Genomic DNA, 24,747 nt, shown 5'->3' with positions numbered 1-24,747 from the left:
TAAGATTCATTTTCATCTCATTCTACTCACAGAAATCCTAACTTAAATTCATCTTATATTATATTATATATATATATATATATATATATATATTGTATAGATCATGATATCAATTTTATCTTTCACCTTTTCCTTTTCTTGACGTGTGTTATAAAAAAAAAATTATCACTTAAAAGTTGAAATTTCAAGCATTTTTTTGTGTTATATTAAGGAACAAATTCAACTAAATAGAATAAAATAGAGCAAGTCAAATAAAGAGAACGAACAGAAAAATAGAGCAAGTCAATAACACTATCATTGACATATTGGAGTTTCACAAAATAAGGAAATAGAATGAGAACAAAATTACAATATTATATATGAGCAATGAATAATAGTGCAGTATTATTAACAGAGAAAAAATGGAGAAGATAAAAGCATAGAAAAAAAATAAAAAACTCACTTGAAAATTCTTGAAGCACTTGAAAAGTCACTTCAAACAATCCTTCAAAATCCGATAGGTTTGGATGAGATTGTTTTATGAATTTGGTATTTATAGATAACACTAGAAAGTCCTTCAAAATTCTTCTCTCACAACAAACCTTTAAAATGCTTATATTTTTGAATACCAATGGATTGTTTTTAAGTTGTAAAAAATCTCAAATGAATACTAATGGATTTTAATGGACTCTTTAAAAAATCTTGAAAATCTATATTGAATACTACTGGATTGTTTTTAAGTGACATAAAATCCTGATTGAATATCAATGGACTTTTTTACTCAAAAAGAGTCTTTTGAAATCCTATGAAATCCTAAACCAATACACCCCCCCCCCCCCTCCTTAGTTGCTCCAAAGGGCAAGGATACAAGTAAACCCATCTACTTGAAGGAAATGAGGTGGAGGCACCTACATTGTTGAAACAAAAGAGAAGACTTGGATGAAGCATCAAAAGAAATAGCAGGGAGCATCTACACTAAGTCGTAAGTCTAGATGGTACAATTTACCATCCTTAACACTCAATGGAGCGCACAACTCAACAATCAATTGCTCCAAAGGGTAAGGATACAAGTAAACTCATCTACCTGAAAGAGGCAATGTGGAGACACCTACTGTCAAAGCAAAAGAAAAGACCTAGATCATCACCTCACCATAACAAGAGAAGCAACTAGAGGAAATGACATGGAGCTTCTACACGAAGATAGAAGATCAGGTGGTACAGTTTGTCATCCTTGTTACCTAATGGAGTGCGCAACCCAACACTCAGCTACTCTGAAATGTAAGGATACTGGCAAACCCACCTATCTGAAGGAAACAATGTGGAACTGCCAATGACAAAGAGAAGACCTAGAAGAAATGTCTACTTCTTTACTTGCCTTTGAAAAGGCAACACATAACTATCCAAAAGGACAAGTAAAGAAGGGCATCTGTAGACACTTAATTTCGTTCGGGACCCACTATCAAAGAAATGAACTTTAGCACGAGACAAAGGAGTCCCCAAAGGCTCGAATATGACATCAGAACGAAGCAATATGACATCAAAAGGCACAAAGCCCAATAAGGGTGAATTAGGATGGAACGACCCGTTCTAAACTCTTAAAAAGGCCCAAAAAACCTAGGTCAAAACGGGTCATTTTCAATCCGGAACTGGCCTTTTAGACATAGGTTATTAAGGTAAAATTCAAATCTAGAACAGACCGTTTCGATTCCAGAATAAGTCATTCCATATTCAAATTTTTGCCTTAACAAACTGATCCCGAGTTATTCTGAAATCGGAACGGGCCATTCTGATCAGATCTAACGTCTATAAATACTAAAGTCAAGCACAGCTCCTGGGGACAAGGAAAAATTACCTTTTGAAGCCCTATACAATTCAAATTTTTCTCTCTCTTCTTGTATTTCTTGAAAGTTGTGAGCCACATTGTAGTGTGTAAGACATTCAAAAATTGCCTCAAGTATTCCACATTTGAAGAACACTTATAAAAGATTGCTCAAGAGGTATTTCCACCAATCTTATTTGTCCTCTACTTTTATTATAAAATATTATTATAACTAATAAAAGCAACCATGTAGACGTCTTGGGATAAATCGTGTAATTTAAATTTAAGCATGTAAATAACCATTAATAAAGAGAACCAAATATTTAAACTATTATTCTCTATTGCGCTAGTTTCATCATAAGAGTATCGATTTAGGGTATTGTAAAGTGTTTAACACCTTCCCTACACATAACTGACCCTGAGCCCAATTCTGGTTATAAAGGCCAAGTTGGCATTTTTTGAAAATCCTTTTCTTTTTTCGATGTTTTGAGTTAAAACATCGATGGCGACTCTTACGAACCATTTTTCAAAATCATTAATTAGATATTATTTTGATTTCCGGACATTTCCTAATTGATGAGAGATTTAAACTGAAAGTCTAAAACATCTAAGGGTAAGATTGAAATTTTTCGGGTTCCGACAACCATGTGCAACCACCATTGGCTTAATACATGTGACCCAAATACAACTCAAATTACTTCTAAACGAAACTTCAATCTAGCCAACTTTACCTATTTATGTTTTCACTCTATTTTCATATCCTAATGATCGAAATATAATGGCCTATAAAATACAAACAATAAAAAATAAAAAATAAAAAGCAAAATGAGTAAAATATTGGATGCCAAAATATCCAAGACCCATAAAGCCCAAAAACAAACCCAATAAGTTTATAGCCTAAAAACCTAATTTAAGTGGCCTAGAAATACAAGACCAAATCAAATAAATCCTACACTATAAAGTTAAATACAAATAAGGTGGATCACTGTGAAGCTCATGTGAAGAATACCCTAGACTCACCAAGTCCATTGGGTCCACCAAGCCTTGAAACAATCAAATCTTCTTATAAATTCTCCTAGTAATAGTTCTAGTGATTGGACCCTTGGTCCCTGTTCTTCCATAACATATTGGACAAGTCAATAAGTTCATTTTTCCAACCTTACCCACTAAAATTATTCGGTACTAAATTCAACCCACATTATTGGACTAAATTTACACATTAATTTTAAAATATTGAATTAAATCTAGACTTTTTAATTTAATACATTATAATCCATAGTTCACATAATGGGTCCAATAACTCATTCTGTCAGCTCGAAATAAATATTTTTGACAGGCGAAAGTAATGCTCCAATGACATGTAAATCTGGTGTAAGTTTAGGTTCAATTTGGTTTAACAAAATAGGAGGAATAAAAAAAGTAATATTGTTATTTTCCCGCCAAAACTTATGATTTATTTATTTAATAAAATTAAAACATTAATTAATTATTAAATTTAACTTCCTTTTCTATTTCTTTTAACCAATACTCTCATTTTCACTTTATGTCTTATATATTTTATTTAATCACAATAGGATTAGTGTTAAAATTTGCCGCTTATGCAAAGACCTTTGGCTTTCCACCACTAATCTCTAGATCAGGCTAGAGTATGAGGGCGATGCCATTACCAACACATACATTTTAGTTAGAGGTAATGGAATTGTTCAACTCCAGAAAAGGAGGTTCAAAATGAAGTATAGCTCTCTTTAAGGATTTGAGATTCATTAGGAATTTGGAGACCCGTCTATTTGTAACAACGGGGTTATTGTCGAAGGCTGAAAACAGTAAGGGACAAGTTCTTTGTAACATTGATTAGATTGCCAAAGTGTGGGAACTAAATATAAGAACAATAAAACAAATACAGACTATACACCGTGTAGATTGAAGACACTAAAGCAAGAAAATCAAAGTTTAAGATGATATTACTAATGCAACCGAAAAGGTGGAAAGGTTAAAACAATCACTAGTAGCACAAGTGACAAAAACACAGAGGAACTGGTTAATGAATTGGGTTCAACTCAAACTGAAGGAGCCAAAATCCGATGCCAGGAAATCAAAATTGAAAACGGAATCAGATTACCATCTCAAGGTCGTGTTACACAATGCATGATGTAACCAACCACATTGGATGATGAACTTCAACTAATCATTATTGAACTATTTAGACAACTTGTTAATTAAATCAATCACCTCCTGAGTTTATCATTCATCCAAAGACAGACCCCTTAAGCAAAATACCAATTGTCAATTGACACATATGTCGATAAGAGATAGCAATGCAAAATAGATTATTACTTACAACACATGAGAATTTTAAATAAGATACTTCCGGAATCCAACACAAAATTGTAAAACTCAAACTCTACCAAAAAAAAAAGGCTTCAGCATATTGGCCACTGTATAGAAGCATGATACTATCTAAAGGAAAATAAAAGTAAAGGCATATATGTTTTCACCCCCTCACTCTTCCAAAATTGTACCCTTTTCGCTGACGTAAATACCATCAAGAAATTTTCGAATATCCTTGTTTTTGACGTGACATTTCTGAAGCAAGCAAAAAAAAAAAGGAAAGAGTTAAATTGGGAAAGGATGGGGTTCGGGAATGCGCAGAGAAAAAGGAAGTACCTGGTTAATGAGAGCGCAAGACCTAGAAACAAGCTCAATGTCGTTTCCATCCAAGACCAATTCATCCTTAACCTTTTCAGATCGAACAACGGTGACGCCCTCAAGCAAGTCTACTTTCCTCACCTGCGGGTGACGGAATCAAACACTGAAGCATGCGTTTGGTGTGACAAAATAAATAAATAAATAAATAAAATAAATAAAAAGTACCCTCTTTTCGCCGAGGAAGTTTCGGATCTCGATGGACTTGTTGTTGTTAGCGATGCTGGCGTTGATGGGAAAGTGAGCGTAGACGAATCTCATCTTGTAGCGGTAGCCTTTGGTGACGCCGGTGATGAGATTCTCGACGTGGCTGAGGGCGGTGCGAATGGCGGCGGAGGTTTTCCGAGAGCCGAACCATGCATCGATCTTCAGCTTCCTCTTCCCTTCTCCATCCTTAATCAGTTCGAAATCAAGGTTCAGATGTTTGAAGTCTCTCACCAGCTTCCCCCTTGGTCCCTCCACCGTTATCACCTTTGCCTGTACCTTTATGCTCACCCCCTCTGGGATGTTCATTGTCTCCGACGAAAGAATCGTCTTCATTCTTCAAACCTCTCTGCCTCTCTCTGTTCCCACACACTAAACCCTACTTTCTCTTTTATTACCTTCTCATATAAAATCACAAAATGGGCTAGGCCCACCACACCTCTTCTGCATTCTTGGCCTTCACTCTCCTTTCAAATCTATATTTACTTCTTCCAAAATTAACAAAATAATTTAAACAAATCTATATAATTATTTTTTAAAATAAGTTATATATCTTTGTCATATAATATAATAACTTCTTTTTTTTTTTTTTTGGTAACTAGGAGGTCAGTCCAACAAAAACACATACATATTTTTATAAAAAATAATAATAAAATTTTACTACATAAATTCAAATATTTAGAGTGTTTTTAGATGAAATTTTTATTTATACTTTATATTAGTTTTATTGATATAACTATATTTTAATCAACCTCTATATATTAAATAGAGGTTTGATTATAAAAGAATATTTGACTATTGAAATTTGGAGAGACTTTGTACTCAAAAAATACTTAGATAATTGCTTGAATAGAAAAATCAAATAATACTTAGATTGAGTCAAAAGTAAGATATCTTCCTTAGTGAAAGCTCTATTGTAGAAGATTCACCTGTAATCTTTGCTCTTTGTAACAATACAAGAACCCTTTCTTGTAAACATTTCATAACCAGTACTAAGAGTATAATGGTGTTGGAAAGAACATAAAAATCACAATAGGTCTTGTATGCAGTCTCATATATATATCATGCGCTTGTGAGGTTGTGCTTCTCAATAGGTGGTTGAGTGTTGCTATTAACAATCGGTGGCTGCAAAGCAGTTGTTGTATCAATAGGTGGCTGAATTTGTTGTAGTAGTTGATTGTTGTTTTAGTGAAAAAAATCCCACAAGGTTGTGAAGGGACTAGATGTAGCCCAATTAGGATGAATTAGTATAAATCATGCGTAGATTCTCTCATTCCTTATCTCTTTACTTATTTATTTAGCTTATTGCACTTATTGTTATATCACTACATATTTTGAATCATAAACAAGTTAATTAAGAAATTATTTCAATAAAATATATTCAATATAGGAAAAAGAAAAATTTAAAAGAAAATGTCATTTGTACTCAGATGACTTGCTTTTTGAGATACTAATTTGAAAAAAGACAAATTTTAAAAAGAAACAATTTAATCTCCTTTCTTCTATTCTAACATTTGTTTTAGAGTCATCTAAAGAGAACATGAAAAGAGGAAACCTCACTAAGAAAAAGAAATCTCATATACTAATTCTAGGACTAGCAGTTAAGTGTTTAAAGTGTTTAGGGAAGTGTCAAATGTCTTTCAATGCTCCACCAAAAAGACCATTATCATGAGGGGCCTAGAATAAACCTAGGAATGGTGCTAGATTGGATTGACAAATCAAAAAGTAATCAATATGTATACAAATGAAATAATTGCTCTAATGTTCCAGCACTAAAACTCAACTTGACCGAATGCAATCAAAGAACTTAAACTCCTTTTTGGCTTTTGACTTTGTGTATATATATATATATATATATTTTTTTTTACTATGAATATTTTCTTGTATTTTCTTTTTGTTCTCTTTTTGTATTGTTTTAGGAGATGCCTTTTGCTTCTTTGAAATTCAATTTAAAGGTCTCGGCCATGTGGCTAACCTAGGTACCGGATTTGTTTTCCTTTTTGAAATTTGAATGGAAAATGTAATGTAAATGACTTTCACGTGTCATGCAAGTAAGTCATGCTTTTCTTGTGTAAACAAAGCCACTCCATGTGCCATGGTTCAACTCACTATTTTCAAATTTTGAATTCAAATTTTTCAAATCAAATTCCAGCAACTACTACCACAAGAAATGGATATCCGAATTTCAAAAATATAGACAACCTAATGACATAAAGGAAACTTATCTCTAATGAGAATTACTAATGATGTAATAGTAATTCATGAACTCAATGATTCAAATTCAAAAGCACCAAAGCACATTTACTATTCGGTCAAAACAAAAATTCAACAAGCACACATTAGAAATTATGAGACAAGTAAGAACTACACATGACTTCTATTGACAATTTGAATGGATTCAAAAACTAAATGACTCAAACTCATGCATATGACCGATTCAAAACTCAAAATGAAGAAGACTCAACAAATCAAGAAACGCACTTAAGATGGAAACCTAACGTATTTTATAGCTCATGATTCATACAGATCAAATATTCGTACAAAAATATATGAATCATTTTTCAAGCAAAGAGAAACTAGATCTATCATAAGATGAAGAAATTTAGATCTAGGAAGAAACTCTACTCATGAACATATAAAACGAATTATGTAGGATCAAAGAAAAACATTCACCAAAAGATTAAGGACTTATCTCTTGATGAAACCAATGCTCTAGATACCACTTGATAAAGCTTCAAGTACACTTAGCTTCATGACCATTCGGACAATCTCTTCTCTTCACAAATCCTTGACGAGATTCAAGGATGGAGCAAGAAGGAAGAACCAATGTTGACTTCAAGAATTCACTAAATTTCTGGTTGGAACTTGGATGATCCAAGGCTCCAAAGAGGAAATCTCAAGGAGTCAATTGGAGAAAGAGTTCTCCTTAGAAGACTTTTGGAGGGAGATTGATTTTCAAAGAAAATGAATCTCATATATGACAAAAAGTGAACTTTACACGGATCAAAAGAGATTTATAGGCTTTAGGAAGTGTGCTTGAGAAGCTACTAGACCATGAGTTAATATTGAACCATGGTATGGTTTAATATTAATCCTTGGCACCAAAAGAATTCAAATTTGAAATTAAAATTTGAATTCTTCCTTACTTCATGGCACCAAATCTGGAGCCACATGTGAAGTTTACATGTTCATGTAATTTAAGTCAAATTTAGAGTGGATTAGAGTCACACCATGTGCACCTCCTCACATGACCAGCCACATGGTCCAAATCTAACCTAAATGTGCTTCAAATTACATGAAACTCAAACTCACATGTAACGAATAAAAATTGGCCTAAATACATGGCCAAAAATTAACCCTAACCTAAATGACCCAAAATACAAGGTCCAAGAAAAGTACAAGCCCATTGGGCCCAAACCTACCTTACATGGGCTTTAGAGTATAGCCTAAAGGATGGACTCCTTCCACCAAGGGGATGATCAAAACGTTCAATGGTGAATAGGAGCTCCGTGCCAAGGCCAAGATGGTGACCTTAGAGGGTGAACGTTCCTTCAAGGGTGAGGCTAAGTAATGGTGGGCGTGAAAGGTGGAGTCTTGGGCGAATGGGAGAAAGGTTGGGAGGATGGTGTTTTTAGGTGTTCTAGTTGGCTCTCTTCACCAAGTGGAGATGAAGGCCACTCAAGAGAACCCTAAACTCACTCTAGGGAGGAGATAGGAGAGGTAGGCCGTGTAGACCTAGTGACTAAGGAGAGGATTTGAGGCAAAAATGCTCACTCAAATTCATATATTCAAAAGTATTTACATGGTGCATGGATTTGGGTATTTATAGGGGAGGGAGCATTTAGGGTTGCATTTGGGGAGTGCATGGCCAAAAATGCTAGGCCAAATGCACTTCAAATGCAAGGCCAAGGATGGAATCTATGGGTTTGGCTAGGCTACAACTAGGTGCATGATAGGACCATGCAACCTAGGTGCCTTCCACTTGGGCCTAAGCCTTGCCAAGTCCAAAAATAACTCCAATGTTCACCAAAAAAATACTTCTAGGCCTTAAATAAATACCTTAGTCCAAAACACTAAAATCCTATAATCTAAGGCACCCCATAATACAATGGTAAAATGGGAAATACAAATGAAAATCAATCCTATGACTAAAATACCCCAAAATACAAGGGTAAAATGGGAAATACAAGTAAAATAAATCCTGTCTAAGATACCCAAAATACAAGGGTAAAAATGGGAAAATTAAAGACAAGGGCAAAATAGGCTTAAAAGATAAATTCTATGCTAATAAGGCTTAGGAGATTGGTCAATATCCTTTAACCACAAGAAGCATGTCTCTAGGGGTGTTAGCTCCCCTATCTTCTTCCAATCTCCTAGCCATGGACCTATTGATGGGTCCCACATGAAGCTCCAAGGATGATCCTCCATCATTCCCTCCTTCTTGAGAAGGATTTAATCTCAAATCTTTAAGCTCATCCATTCTATTGGTCCCTTCAAAAGATGTGAGACCACAATTAGGGAAATAAACTACTAAAACTAACTTAAGCAATCCTTAAGTACATGATTTAGATGAATGAAAGTGTTAAGGCATTGGAAAGCTAAAAGGCATCACCATCCAAGCACACAAGCAAATTTCAAAAAAAAAAAATTTGTGACCTAATGCAATTCATTCATCAAATCAACTATCTTAGGGATTGGGTGCCTAAGCTTTATTTAATGATGGCTTTTAAAAATGGTGCTCATCCTCTATTGCCATCTTTCTTTGGCACCAAAAGAATGAGGATGGGACAATGGTTAAGGTTCTCTTGAACCTAGCCCTTCTTTCTCTCCAAAGGGAGAATTTTTTCTTTTCTTTTCTTTTTGTTTTTGTTTTTGCTTTTCTCCTCTTCATCTTTCTTGGCTTTCAATTTGAGTTGGTCCTCATTCACTTGTAAAGGTGATAGAGGGCACCACACAAATTTCTTTCCTAAGTGTTGGAAACTTATTTTATTTGTGAGGCCATCATGGATTGTTTTTTTGTCAAATTGTCATGGCCTCCCAAGCAAGACATGACTAGCCTCCAATGGCACTATGTCACACAAAACTTCTTTATATTTTCCAATGGAGATTGGTATGCTTGCTTGTTGGTTAACTATAATACCTCTTTCCTCATTAATCCATTGCATTTTATAAGGTTTAGAATGAGGTTTTGTAGTTAAGGCTAGCTTATCAACCAATCGAGTGCTACAACAATTGGAAGTAGACCCACTATCTACAATGAGAGAACAAGTATTTTCTAGGACCTTGCATTTTGTTTGAAACAAGTTCTCTCTTTGAGATTAGTCAAGTTCACTAGATTGATTGCTAAGGAGCCTTCTAACCAATAATAAGTCTCCTTCACAAGGTAAGATTTCTTCCTTGGAATCTATGGCTTCATCTTCACTACTAGAGGAAGATGAAGTAGCTTCATCAAGGCTACTATAGTGGTCTTGGGCTTTTAAAACCAATTTTCTTTGTAGGACATTGAGAAGCAACATATCCTCTTCCAACACAATTGAAGCACTTAATTTCACTTGACTTAGATTCTTTGGAAGGTGCTTTGAAAGATGATTTTTCTTTTTCTTTTTCCTTTTCTTCTTTGGGGTAAGGTTGGGAAGAGTGGCCTTCCTTCTTGAAACTCTTGGGATAAGAGGGAGTGGAGTCTTTTCAAAATGTTTTTCTTTTTAATTAATGCTCCACGCTTGAGCAAAGTTGAACAAGTTCATTCAAATCCTTATAAGGAAAAATTTCAACTTTGTCTCTTATCTCTAGATTAAGACCACTTTGAAATCTAGAGATTGTGGTCCTCTCTTCCTCCCTAATCCCAGCCCTCATCATTAGCAACTCCATAGTTTGCCTATATTCTTCCGCACTAGATGACCCTTGTTTTAATCTTTGAAGTTTATCCATAAGTTCTCGGTCATAGTATGGAGGAATATGCCTCCTTCTCAAGGCACTACAAAACTCATTCCAATATTGGATTGGGGGCTCATGATTTATTCTCCTTTCTTTTTCTAAGAAGGTCCACCAATACATGGCATGCCCTTGGAAGCTAAGGGTTGCCAAAGAAACCTTCCTTTCTTCACTCACTCCATGGCAAGAGAAAAGTTGTTCAACTTTCATTTCCCAATCTAAAAGGGTTTCAACGTTGTCTTTGCCATGGAATAAGGGAAGAGTGATGTTGGGTTCCTTATTGGAAGACTCCCTATGTCTTTGTGGTCTTGGAGGTCTTTGATAGTAATCATCATTGTGATGACTACTATAAAAGATCTCACTTGGAGGTTAGGTATGATGTCTTTCCTCCTCGTGAACACTTGAAGGTATTCTAACCCCCTTACCCTTTGAGGACTTAGGTTGGGGAACTCTAGGGTTTGACCCACTAGCTTCCCCTCCCACAACTAGTCTAGCAAGTAGTTGTCTTATTTCTTCATTATTTGTAGCATTCACTTTTTCTCTTTTCTTAAGCTCTTCCTCTCTTTTTATATTTTCTTCCTCTGTTTTTTTCTCAAGTATTCTTTTAATTGTCTAAGTTCATCCTTAACACTAGACCTAGTACTACAAGAATTATGACCATGTACACTAGAATGATCACTCATCTTTGATCAAAAAGGTTTTCACAAATATGTTTCAAAAAAGGTTGGCAAAAAGGTTTTCACAAAGAGTGAGTGATGAAAAGATTTTGACAAAAAGTTTTTAAGGTGTAAGATTGGTGTAAAAAGTCTTAAGTGCACAAAGTGAACTATCAAGGGAGGTGGACTACTAAGAATCACTTAAAATCCAAGCCTCTTCAAGTAGAAATCACTAAGCCCTTTTGACACTTTTCTTACAAAACAATTTTGCACAAGAATAAGGTGTGTGTGTGTGTGCACGGCCCCCCAGTAGGAAACTTGTAGCCTTCTAAAATGAAACAAGTAAGAATAAAGAACCTAAGAAAATATACTACTAAATCTATAAAACATGCAAAGAAAATCAACTTAAAAGCATATACTAGTTAGATTCCCTAGGGTGCATGGGAGCTTGAAGTGACCTTGGTGGTATTCAAGCCACTCCCACAAGCACTACTTCGAGTTACCCTAAAATGAAGAGGTTTAAAATGACCAATTACAACCCAAAAATAATGAAAATCAAGGCCCAAAATACAAGAGGCCAAAAATTAAGCAAGAAAGAACAAGTAAGAAAGAAAGAGAATTAAAAGTCTTCAACTCCTCCAATTTGGCTACCCTTCACAAGGAACAAACTAGGTTAGTCCTTTCCTTTGGTGTTTGCACTTTTTGAGATATGGTTTCCTTTTCCAAAGCACTTGGGGTCCCCACGGATTTAATCTCCACTTAATCCCCCAAAGAAATTTTGCTAACGGTTTCTTGGAGGTAATACTTCACCTACACCCAAAGATAACAAACCAACCAAGAACAAGAAGGAGACCAAAGGAATAAAAACTAAAAATGCTCAATTAAAAAGCTAAACTCAAAGATAGATTAATGAGATAAACATAAGAGTTCCAAAGAAGACAAGCAAAAAATTAAGACACATTAAAAAGGCTAGCACACAAAGAAAAAGTCCTAGAATGACACTAGAATGAAGTTAAAACTTTAATGGTTTGCACTTGTGAATTTTAAGTCCTTATTTTGTAAAGTTCCAGCCACTATTTTGTGTCTCAAAAGGGTCCAATAAGGTCCACAAATTCATTCCAAGTCCAACTCCAATGTGCAAGGGTAATTAGGTCAAATATCCAGAAGTCTAGCAACAAATCCTTTTGTTTTCTTTTGGCCTTTTTGGTCACGTTTTTTTTTTCTTCAATATTTTTGTCCAGATTTTGTTTCTATTTTCCTTTTAAATTTTACTTGGTTTTTACACTTGTGGGTGATTAAAAATGTAGCACATAAAGGAGTCAAATTTAGAGAGATAAGTGGCAACACATGAGTGGGTGATGAGGCATATTGTGAGTGGAGTGTGTCTTGTACTAATTCTTTCTTTTTGTGCAGATTTTTGTCAAAGATTCCAGCACTCACACACAAAATTTAACCACTCACACATGTGCACAAAGGACAAAGGAATAATCATGTAATGATGTGTATGGAAAGGTGGCCAATCATGTATGTGAAGGAAGCAAATAACACATAGATTTCAATACAAATTTGGAGCATGCCAAGGACTAATCAACATCCATGAATGACTTCTAGATGGTGCAGTAAATTTTCAGCCATCTCATGGAAAAACACATACATCACAAATTTTCATTTTCTCATACATCAAATGGGTGCATCATACATCAAGATGTTTGTCTTTTTGAGATAGGTGAGAGAAACACACTTTTGACAAAACTTAAAAGGTAAAATGGATCAAAAGAAGATGCAATAGATGTTCTTCATGTCCTTGAAATATTTTTCCAGTAAACAAGAATGAAAAGAAAGAAATGGCATACAAGAACCTAAGACTCAAGAAAACCCTAAAGACATAGAGGAGGCTCATGAACAAGTTATGAACCAAAACCATTATGAGAAGACTTTTATAGCAAGATTTTCATCGATGAACACAAGACATAAAGAAGATGCAAATTAAGACTTAAAAGAAATAAAAACTCAAAGAGATGAAAAGGAAGCTAGTTACCCTTGAAGATAACCTAAGCTCATGATACCAAAATGATGGACTCCTTCAACCAAGGGGATGATCAAAACGTTCAATGGTGAAGAGGAGCTCCTTGCCAAGGCCAAGATGGTGACCTTAGAGGGTGGATGTTCCTTCAAGGGTGACGATAAGTGATGGTGGGCGTGAAAGGTGGAGTCTTGGGAGAATGGGAGAAAGGTTGGGAGGATGGTGTTTTTGGGTGTTCTAGTTGGCTCTCTTCACCAAGTGGAGATGAAGGCCACTCAAGGGAACCCTAAACTCACTCTAGGGAGGAGATAGAAGAGGTAGGTCGTGTATACCTAGTGACTAAGGAGAGGATTTGAGGCAAAAATGCTCACTCAAATTCATATATTCCAAAGTATTTACATGGTGCATGGATTTGGGTATTTATAGGGGAGGGAGCATTTAGGGTTGCATTTTGGGAGTGCATGGCCGAAAATTCAAGTCCAAATGCACTTCAAATGAAACTCAAATTAACCCTAGATACTACTTGGTGACCAAGGATGGAATCTATGGGTTTGGCTAGGCTACAACTAGGTGCATGATAGGACCATGCAACCTAGGTGCCTTCCACGTGGGCCTAAGCCTTGCCAAGTCCAAAAATAACTCTAATGCTCACCAAACAAATACGTCTAGGCCCTAATAAATACCCTAGTCCAAAAAAATAAAATCTTATAACCTAAGGAACCCCATAATACAAGGGTAAAATGGAAAATACAAGTGAAAATAAATTCTATGACTAAAATACCCCCAAAATACAAGGGTAAAATGGGAAATACAAGTAAAATAAATCCTATGTCTAAGATACCCAAAATATAAGGGTAAAAATGGGAAAATTAAAGACAAGGGCAAAATAGGCATAAAAGATAAATTCTATGCTAATAAGATTTAGGAGATTGATGATGGAATCATGCTTTGGAGTGCAAGAGGTGACATACTCAAAGATCCAAGAGGAGTTGGCTAGACATGAAGGTTTGGGCCAGCCAGGGCCCAATGGGCCTTATGGGCCTGGGAAGGCCCAAGTTGAACTTTTCATGGGCCATAGTTTGTTATAGCTATTTTCATATGTTTTGTATACATCATGATTGTATAGGTATCATATATTTTGGTCTTGTATTTTGGACCACATAGAGTAGCATTTTAGGTTTTAGGCTAGTTGGGCCTAGTTTTGGGCTTCATGGGCCTTTGGGCTTTTGGTACCCAATATTGGGCTCATTTTCATTCTTGTAATTTTTTCTTTCCATTGTAATTGTTGGACCAATGTAATTAGATCAATAGAATAGGAAAATACAAGGAATACTAAAGTAAGCTAATTAGGTTAAATTAGGTTTCATTTGGAAGCCATTTAAGTTACATTTGAGTCACATGTTTTGCACCTTTGGTGGCTGAACATGTGACCTCAAATTAACCCTAAATGACACTCCAAATTACACTTAGATGCACCTTAGGTACCTGAATTTTCGGAGTAGCACATGGGAGCCAAAATTTGAATTCAAATTTCAAATTTGAATTCAAATTTTGGGCGCCACATGTCATCTTTTGATTTAGGCGCCCAAATAGTGCAAAACCGTGCTTACTTAGTGTTCTTTCACATTTTGTATTCACTTTGAATGATTAATGAAATTTTTGAGCCATAGTGCCGAGTTTCCTGATGTTGTGTATTTTACTCGTATTTTAGCACTTTAATTCACAAGAATTCATAGCATAATCATGCATATCTTTCATGTTTTTAATAAATTTTTATATCATTTTCCTATTTTATACTTTTCTTGGTATGTGTTGTGTTTTCTCTGAGCAGGATCAAGATTTAAGAATTAAAGAGGAAATGCTGAGCTACAAGGAAAATCACGGCCGTGATTCTAAATCACGCCCGTGATTCACCAGAGAAAATCACGGCCGTGACTCCCAATCACACCCGTGAACGCCACTGACCCTTCATAGATGTGCTCCAGAGAAGATCACGGTCGTGATTCTCAGTCACGGCCGTGATTCACTTCGCGTCCCAGCTTTTTAAGTTTTATGTTTTATTTTTATTTTTGTAATTTTTATCTTGGTAGTTTTACCTTTTTACCCTTTTAGGTTATAAATTAGATGAGGTTAGCCCAGAACAGCACTTTTGTTTCTGAGACAGTTTTATTTAGTTTTTGACACTTGGAGAAGGTTGGGCGCCTGTGCCATCGACTCTAAGGTTTGCTTTTCTTTTATTCTTCTTTTCTTGGAGAACTACTATGAACTCCTGTGAGTAGTTTCCCTTTTTCTGGGATCAGGGCTTAGCCTCTGAGAACCTCTTTATTAATGCATTATTCAGTTTCTTAATTTTATTCCAATTCTTGATTTGTTCTTTTATATTTTATATATGAACTTTAACATTATTGTTTTCGTAATAACATTAATTAAGGATGAACTGAGAGGAGAACTTGATTATAATTATGATAAACAATTAATCTTAATTTTCATAATCATAGATAATTAGGGATGAACTGAGAGGAGAACCTAATTATCGGAACCTAAAGGAACAGACTTGAGTGTTAAATCACGAGAGTTGATTTAAGCTTTCGAGGAGCAATAGATTAACAAAGATCTTAATGGGTTTAATTGAACGTAATTACCACGAGAGTAGGGATTAATTTTAATTAAACACGTCCTCGTAGCCTGAGAAGGTGCAAGGATTAAATTAGGTTAAGACTACCTTCAAGATGGAATAGAATTAATTAATGAAAATAATAATTCAATATTGTTGGAACTCTTTGTGCGAACCCTAGATTCCCGGAAATCTCCTTATCTTATCTTAAAGTTTTATCTTATTCATTAATTGCATTACTATCTCTTTTACCAGCGAATCTGATCTTATCATCTCAAAACAAACATTCTATCTGTTTTAAAATTCAAATTAAAATACTAGTAATTCTAGGTCAAACACGTAGTCCCTGTGATTCGATATTTATTACTTGACGACAACCGTACACTTGCGGTTTTTCTATACATCAAGTTTTTGGCACCGTTGCCGGGGACTACGTCTCTTGATTTAAATTACAATTATTTTAATTCGAATTTAAAAAAAAAAAAAAAAATTTAAATAAATAAATAATTTTTTTTTTTTAGTGTTTACTTCTCCAATTCAGATTTCACGGGTCACTTTCTTTTTTTTGCAGTGCCTTAGGATTAATGCAAAAGAGATCTCTACGTCTTGGGAAACCAACACCACTTGATCCTGAGATTGAAAGAACTCTCCTGAGAAGGAAAAGAAACCTTTCTAGAGAATTTGACATGGCTGCACAACGAGATAATTTACCGCTTCGGGATTACTCTGCACCCGTAGCTCGTGGGATACCTGGAGGGGAGATGCGAACTGGAGCTACTGTACCAGCTTCTCTGGTGAATATGCTCAAACAGAACACCTTTGGAGGACTACCATCAGAAGATCCTAATGACCACTTAGAGGGGTTCTTGGAAATCTGTGAGACCCAGCAATTTGATGATGAAGTTTCTGATGGAATGCGACTCCGCTTATTCTCACTCACCTTGAGAGATAAGGCAAAGGTGTGGCTAAGAACAGTGCCTAGAGAAAAGATAGCAACTTGGGAATTATGTGAAAGAGCTTTTCTAGAGAAATTCTTTCCTCCTTCTAAAACTAAAGAATTGAGGAAGAAAATCACTAATTTCCAACAAGGCACTGGAGAGACTATTTATGAAGCATGGGAGCGGTTCAAAGGATATCTTCAAGCATGCCCACAACATGGCTTCAACCGTTGGCTTACCATCCAATTTTTCTTTGAAGGATTGGACCAACAAAGCACCATGATATTAGACTCAGCAGCTGGAGGATCTTTCATGGGGAAACCTATTAATGACTGCATGATTATTTTGGAAAATGTAGCCTCAAATCACAGCCAATACAGTGAAAGAGAAGTCACAGCAAGGAAAGGAACTCCGGGGCGATATGAAGTGAACAATATTGAGTTACTCTTAGCAAAATTTGATACTCTTAATCAAAGATTAGACAAGATGGAAAAAGCTAAGGTTAATTCAGTGGCTACAAATCAAGTATGTGACCTTTGTAGGGAACAAGGGCACACTGCAGTAGATTGTACCTCAATTTTTACTGGAGAAAAAGAAGATACTACTGAACAGGTGGTAGCTTCTCATAATTTCTATGACACTCCTCGAAGAGAGAGGAGTAATCCATATTCCAACACATACAACCCTGGTTGGAAGAATCATCCTAACTTTTCTTGGAAGAATAACCCAGTTCAAGGAACTAGCAATCAGCAACCTAATTTCCGTCCGTCCAATCACTTCATTAATGGGGAAGGAAATCCAGTACAGACACCCTCAATTCAACAAAGTGTTTCAAGATTAGAAAACCTTATGGAGAATTTTGTCACTAATCAAAAACAGACCAATGATTCAATGGCAAATTCTATTCAAAACCTTGCTGTCAAGGTTGAGAATATTACTCTCCACAACAAGATGCTGGAAAATCAAATTGCACAGTTGATGCCTAGTTCAAACAATTCTCCAGGTAAGTTCCCAGGTAAAACAGTTGCAAACCCAGCTGAAAATGTTAATGCTGTTACTTTAAGGAGTGGGAAGAAATTAGACAGTCCTGTGTCTAATCAAAATGATAATATTGAGATTGATGAAGACGCTTCTCCTATGGTTGAAAAACCTGAAAAAGAGAGATTAGAAAAAGAAAAAGTATCTTCATCAAAGCCTCAAACTGTTTATCACCCCCCAATTCCTTTTCCTCAAAGGTTAGTAAGGACTAAACTTGATAGACAATTTGAAAAATTTTTAAATATGATCAAACAAGTGTATGTAAACATTCCATTTGTAGAAGCTCTACAACAGATGCCTACATATGCTAAATTTCTTAAGGATCTTTTAGCTAACCGAAGGAAATTGGATGATAGAGAGACTGTTACATTGATCCATCATAATTTGCCCAAAAAACTTAAGGATCCTGGTAGTTTCTCTATACCTTGTCTCATTGGAAATCTAAGGTTTGAAAAAGCCTTATGTGACCTTGGGGCAAGTATCAGTTTAATGCCTTTATCAATTTGCAAGAAATTAGATATGGGAGAATTAAAGCCTACAGCAATGTCAATCCAGTTAGCAGATAGATCTATAAAATATCCCATAGGAATTTTAGAAGATGTTCCAGTTAAGATAGGTAAATTTTTAATTCCGGGAGATTTTGTTGTTTTAGAAATGGAAGAGGACAAACAAATACCAATCATACTAGGTAGACCATTTTTGGCTACAGCAGGCGTGATAGTAGATGTCAAACATGGAAAATTGTCCTTATCCATTAATGATGAAACAATGGAATTTAATATTGCTAAATCTGTTAGACAACCTTCTCTTGAAAATATTTGCTGCAGGGTTGATATATTGCCTAAAGACATGGAGGAAGAAGTCATGAGATCTATTTTGAGGGATCCCTTGGAGAATTTTCTAGTTGGAGGAAAGCACATAGATCTTGAGGGGATTCAACCTAATTATGCTTGCTTGATCGATTCAAGTCCCCCGTGTAAAGAAAAAGATCCTCTAGTAGAAAGTCTTCTTGAGCCTTCAACAGATTGGGGTTAGGAGGATGTACGCATTTCATTAATTTTATTCCAAAAAAAAAAAAAAAAAAAATTTCAGAGTTCCAGAGAGAATCACGACCGTGACTCTAAATCACGGGCGTGATCTTCTCTGGAAAATTTTTTGGAAAACTCCAGAGAGAATCACGACCGTGATTATAAATCACGGGCGTGATCTCCTCTGTTTGAATTTTTGAAAACTCACAAAGAGAATCACGGCCATGATTTCCAATCACGCCCGTGATTCCCTGCTGAGGCTCAACCGATACAACCCGTGATTTTTGAAATTCCCCTTTCCCTTATATATTTTTCCCCCTCCTTTTACATTCTCACTTCTCTCAAACTTACGAACTCTGCCCATTCTCTCTTTTATTCTCTCCCAAACCCTAGCTTCTCACTTCTTCTTCCTCTTCTTCCCTCTTCCTCCCACATTCACTCCTTCCGTTCATCCATGGCTCCCAAGCGCACCCGTACCGTTGGTTCGTCCTCCACCGCTTCCGATACCCACAGTTACGAGGAAGAAGCAAGTGAAATTCCGCAACTTCCTCCGAGGTTCTATCGGAACGATGAACAGCGTGAGCGGAACGAGGTATTACGCTTCCGCACTATCCATCCTACCAGGTATCTCGACTTCCCATTTATTCGTAAGTTGGGTTTACGTGCTGATATCAATTTCATGTTAACTAACATTGGGTGGACAACCTTTGCTACCATGCATAATGATGTTGTTTATCCTCGACTAGTTCTTGAGTTCTTGAGCTCTCTCCACACGGAAATATTATCTGGGCCAAATTGTTCTGAAGGTTTGATTTCTTTCCGTATGTTTAACCAAGAACACGAATTAACCCTAGCTCAGTTCAATAATATTTTTGGATTTCCCACTGGAGGGAGCACGAGAACCCCAAGTTCTTTCAACCCTGGTTCTTTTTGGTATAGTTTGACAGGTACAAGTAATTGGGTCGCTGGAAAATGTAATTCCTCTGCTTTCCGCCATCCCGCCATCCGTATTATGCACCGCTTTATTGCCTCTACTGTTTTGGCCCGAGGTGATTCTGAAGGAAAGGTTCGTTTGAGCGACCTTTTACTTTTATGGGCTATGATGGAAAACAGAGAGGAGCCTATTGATTCTGGCAGTCATTTGGCACGACAGTTCCAGAGTATTTCCAATACCAGCCACGGTGCGATTGTGAATGGCGGCCTCATTACCACTATAGCCAAACACCTTGGCTATCACGCTTGGCTGGACCAGTTAGAACCATTCCCTGGAAGCCGTACTATTAATTTTGCTACCTGCTCTTCTATGAACTGCATTGCGAAAGATGAAGATGATAAATACTACTTTGTAGTAACCCAGTCGGGAGTGCACCACCAGTTACCAAATCCAGCATACACCGTGAAGAACCGGGCTACCTGGCAGTTTCCACTGGAGCCATTAGAGGACCGACCTCCAGCAGCTGAGGAAGCGGCTCCTGCAGAGGAGGAAGCAGCTCCTGAACAACCCCCTCTACATCCTGGACCTGAGGTGGACAATGCTGCTATCCTAGCAGCTATCCAATCAATGGATAACCGGCTGCAACAAATGGATGAACGCCAGCAGCATTATAATTACATGGTTGTCAATGGCACATTCAACGGTATCCAGATGATTTTCCACCACAGTGAGATCTTTCTTATTCCTTATTTTACTCTGATGCTTAGGGACAAGCATTCCTTTCTGTTGTGGGTTGGTTGCATATTCATGCATTTTATAATTTTGTCAAAATAATCTATCATGCATTCATTAGCTCTTTGCTTCGGGACAAGCAAATCTTTAAGTTTGGGGTTAGGAGGATGTACGCATTTCATTCATTCATGCAAAGTAAAAAAAAAAAAAAATAAAAAAAAATCATGCATATATATGTCGCCACCGGCCCGAAACGGGCTTTCGGCATTCGCGAAGGATGGTTGGACTCTTTTATTTTGGTTTTGAAAATGTATTGGATTATTAGAATGACTTGTTCTCAAACTGAGACCTTGTCGATCTTATCCAATTTATTTATTAAAAGTCTCACTAATCCATATTAATCCCAAGCGGGACCCTCCATGGTTTAGTGGTTTTCGCAAAAGGAGGGTTCGTGGAGTCGCCACCAATGTTTTACTCAAAACATTGGAAAAAGGGATAAGGCAATTGATTTAAAAATCAACTTTGGCCGCTACAACCAGAGTTGGGTAAGGGAGTCGGTTACGCGTGGGGAAGGTGTTAGCACCCCACGGCGCCCCTTTCGGGTTCCCTATGACAGATTATTTTTAAAAGAACAGTATAAAATTACTAAATTACCCTTATTTATTCTAAGCAATTATAAATTGACTATCTACATGATGACAGTTTAAATATGCACACAGAAAGCAGTAAAAGGAAGGATTGAAGGGAAACCTCTTGAAGCGTGCTTTTATATATTGCAAAGAACTGGGAAGCGTTTTGGCGTTCCCTCGCTCTACAAGCCCGCTCCTCGCTCTCCTAGAACAAAATTTTAACTAAGGGAATCAAAGAGATTTCCCCTCGACTAGGTTCGATCCTCAAGCAAAATGGCTCGGGGCTCAAGAACTTCGTCGGATCGACTCCCAGAGAGATTTCTAGGGCAGAACACTGCTCAAAAACCCCAGAATACTCAAGGAGGGAGTCAAAACTGTGTGAAAAAGTGTGGAATGACGTCCAATTGACGTCATATTTATAGGGAATAGGCGCAGTACGGCCTACAGGGCCAATACGGCCGTATTGAAATTTTTGAACTTCAATACGGTCGTATTGGAGTTCAATACGGTCGTATTGAAAGTCAGAAATTTCAATACGCCCGTATTGAGTTCGCAGCGGTCGTATTGAAGTGTCAATACGGTTGTACTGACTTCAGTACGGCCGTATTGAAGCTTCAATACGGCCGTATTAAGTTTAGTACGGCCGTATTGGGCTTTTTCCCTCCACTTCCTTATTTTTAGCTATTCTAAGACCTCTAGACCTACAGAGAACCCTCCTAGGGCCTTCGAGGAGTCCTTCTGGCTGATTATCCTTCAGTCTTCGAGAGTCTTCAAGCTTTATTTCCGACCCGGACAATTTTAGGGGTCTACAGCTGCCCCCCCTTTACTTAGTCGGACAGCCTTTTGGTGTATCGGCTGACAAGTAAAGGAGTTGACCCAATTGTCCGGGTATTGCGCCGACCTTCTGACTTGTAGCGTCTTCCGGTGGAAAAATGTTGAGTAGCCTCTCCAGGTGGGTGCATACCTCGGCGCTTTTGACATCCTCGGTAGCTGAGTTTACCTTCTCCAAGGTCAACTTCACTCGACGCTCGAGCCGGAAGTTGGACATCAACGCGCCTCTGATGACGCTGATGGTTGAGTACCGCCTCTCCAGGCTTAGTCTCGCTCTTTGTTCGAGCCGGAAACCAAGCACCTTTGCGACGACGGTGAGCAGTGTGAGTTTTGCCTCTCCAGGCCTTGCTTTGCTTGTTGCCCAAGCTGGAAGCTGTGAGTACCGTCTCTCCAGGCTTAACTTCACTCTTTGTTCGAGCCGGAAGCTAAGTACCCTTGTGACAACGGTAAGCAGTGTGAGTTTTGCCTCTCCAGGCCTTGCTTTGCTTGTTGCCCAAGCTGGAAGCTGTAAGTACCGTCTCTCCAGGCTTAACTTCACTCTTTGTTTGAGCTGGAAGCTAAGTACCCTTGTGACAACGGTAGCAGTGTGTACCCCTTTTCCAGAGATAGCTTCGCTCATTGCCCGAGCCGGAAGCTGCATACCTCCGTGTTTGTGACGACGGGGTAGCGTGAATATCTCCTTTCCAGGGATTTGGTGATGATTTTGTCTCCACAGTCCACGATGCTGCTTCGACGGTTGTTTTTTGATTTTTGTGCCGCTGAGGGCTGGATAACGCAGGGATCCGTCTAGGGGATGTGCAGTCATTCACAGGTTCCTGTGCCCCAACTTGCATTGCATTGTTGGTACCCTTGGGGAATTTCTGACTCCTTGGGGTATAGACACAAAGATGCTCTTTCTGATGTGAGCGGTGCCTTATGATTGGCTGACGTCCTTTCGACGTTGGTGGAGTATCCCGGTTATCCTTGTTCGGGTAACTCTTTTTGATTTTCTGATTTTTCGCTGCCTCTGTGTAGGCTGTTATCCGCTGGGGATTCTGGATGTTGATTTTGATTTTGGTGCCACTGAGGGCTGGATAATGCAGGGATCCGTCTACGGGATGTGCAGTCATTCACAGGTTCCTGTGCCCCAACTTGCGTTGCATTGTTGGTACCCATGGGGAATTTCTGACTCCTTGGGGTGTAGACACAGATGCTCTTTCTCTCTGAGTTGAGCGATGCCTTATGTTTGGCTGACGTCCTTTTGACGTAGGTGGAGTATCCCGGTTATCCTTATTCGGGTAACTCTTTTTAATTTTTGGATTTTGTTGCCTCTGTGTAGGCTGTTATCCGCTAGGGATGTTGACATGTTGATTTTTTTGACTGGCCTCTTCTGTTAGGCAGATAGTCTTGATGTTCGATGTTTTGGCGGGATGCCAAATTCCGCTTGGGGAATTTTATTAATCTTTTTGATTTTCTTCCCCTTTTGTGGGGATGCCTCTTGGATAGGCGATCATCCACTGAGGATTGATGTTGATTGGCCTCTTTTGTTAGGCAGATCATCTTGACGTTCATTTGTTAGGCTGAGAGCCAAATTCCACTTGGGGAATAGTTTATTGGTCTTCCTTTTGTAGAAATGCCTCTTTAGTAGGCGATTGGGGATTTGAAGTTTTTATTCATCCCAGAGTATTATTTAGAAAGCCTCTTCAGGCTTAGCTTCACCCATCGCTTTTGAGTTGGAAAGCTATCCTCCATTGGGGAAGTTTAAAGTCCTTAGACATTTTTCTTGGATGATCAGGCCTCCTTTGGGGGTTTCGCTGATCGCATTCTGATAGCTTTCACTGGGGAATTTGGCCCGTGAGTGTAAGCTTGAGATATCTCTGGGGAATCGAGCCTTTCTAGGCCCAACTATTCTGAAGGAAGAGTATTGTTTCTGCGAGCCTCTCCAGGCTCAATTATTCTGAGGGAGTATTCTTTCTGCGAGCCTCTCCAGGCTCAATTATTCTGAAGGAGTATTATTTCTGCGAGCCTCTCCAGGCTCAATTATTCTGAAGGGAGTATTCTTTCCGCGAGCCTCTCCAGGCTCAATTATTCTGAGAGTATTCTTTCGGCAAGCCTCTCCAGGCTCAGTTATTCTGAGAGTATTCTTTCGGCAAGCCTCTCCAGGCTCAGTTATTCTGAGAGTATTCTTTCGGCGAGCCTCTCCAGGCTCAGTTATTCTGTGCAATCTTGTTTGTTGGATTTTCTATATCCTTGCCTTTTTTCATTTTCGGCTTTTGTTGACTGCTGTCATACACAAGCAATTTTCTATTTTTTTCTATTTTATGCAATTGCCTCATGACGAGGTCTTTGAAAATTTCTTTATGGCTAATACGGCCGCATCCATTTCAGTACGCCCATGTTGAGTTGAAATTTTGTTCATAACCCTGATTTTAGTATGGGTGTACTGAACATGGTACGGGCGCATTGTTTTTTTTCTTTTCTGAAATTTATATTTTTTATTATTTTTTTGTTTTTTCAATAAACAGAGAATAAGTGATCTTCCAGTACACCTATCATCTGTATGCATGTATGCAGTATGATGCACCTAATTCTATTTGATCCTTTTTTCAAAAGAATTAACCGATGCGTTTTTGTGTTTGGATTTTGACATTCCTCCAGACGGACTGTGCTCTGCCGATTTCTGTTACCGAGGAATGATGCATATTTGAT

At 37.6% G+C, this 24,747-nt stretch overlaps 1 protein-coding gene and 1 non-coding gene across 2 annotated transcripts; both read right to left on the bottom strand.

Moving 5' to 3' along the window:
* Nucleotides 1-4,062: 4,062 nt before the first annotated feature.
* On the bottom strand, nt 4,063-5,097 carry LOC109794945 (large ribosomal subunit protein uL6). The gene is made up of 3 exons (XM_083068074.1): nt 4,670-5,097; nt 4,463-4,585; nt 4,063-4,381 (listed from the first exon to the last, which is right to left on the bottom strand). The coding sequence occupies exons 1-3, from the start codon at nt 5,039-5,041 to the stop codon at nt 4,298-4,300; spliced, it is 579 nt and encodes a 192-aa protein (XP_082924200.1). The 5' UTR covers nt 5,042-5,097; the 3' UTR covers nt 4,063-4,297.
* An 11,887-nt stretch (nt 5,098-16,984) lies between these two features.
* LOC145955353 (small nucleolar RNA R71) lies at nt 16,985-17,091 on the bottom strand. The gene has a single exon (XR_014431967.1). It is a non-coding gene; the product is annotated as a small nucleolar RNA R71 (small nucleolar RNA).
* Nucleotides 17,092-24,747: the final 7,656 nt, after the last annotated feature.

The sequence above is a fragment of the Cajanus cajan genome, chromosome 2 (genome assembly GCF_000230855.2).
Source record: "Cajanus cajan strain Asha chromosome 2, NIPB_CcT2T_4, whole genome shotgun sequence".
NCBI lineage: Eukaryota > Viridiplantae > Streptophyta > Magnoliopsida > Fabales > Fabaceae > Cajanus > Cajanus cajan.
Note: the sequence above shows the minus strand (reverse complement) of the source record. Positions and strands in the feature narration are given on the sequence as shown.

Excerpts from the sequence above, each read along its gene's own strand:
- LOC109794945 (XM_083068074.1), bottom strand. The coding sequence starts at position 5,041 with ATGAAGACGATTCTTTCGTCGGAGACAATGAACATCCCAGAGGGGGTG. Across the intron at positions 4,586-4,669 it reads ACTTCCTCGGCGAAAAGAGG|GTGAGGAAAGTAGACTTGCT; the intron begins GTACTTTTTATT and ends CGTCACCCGCAG. Across the intron at positions 4,382-4,462 it reads CTTGCGCTCTCATTAACCAG|AAATGTCACGTCAAAAACAA; the intron begins GTACTTCCTTTT and ends TGCTTGCTTCAG.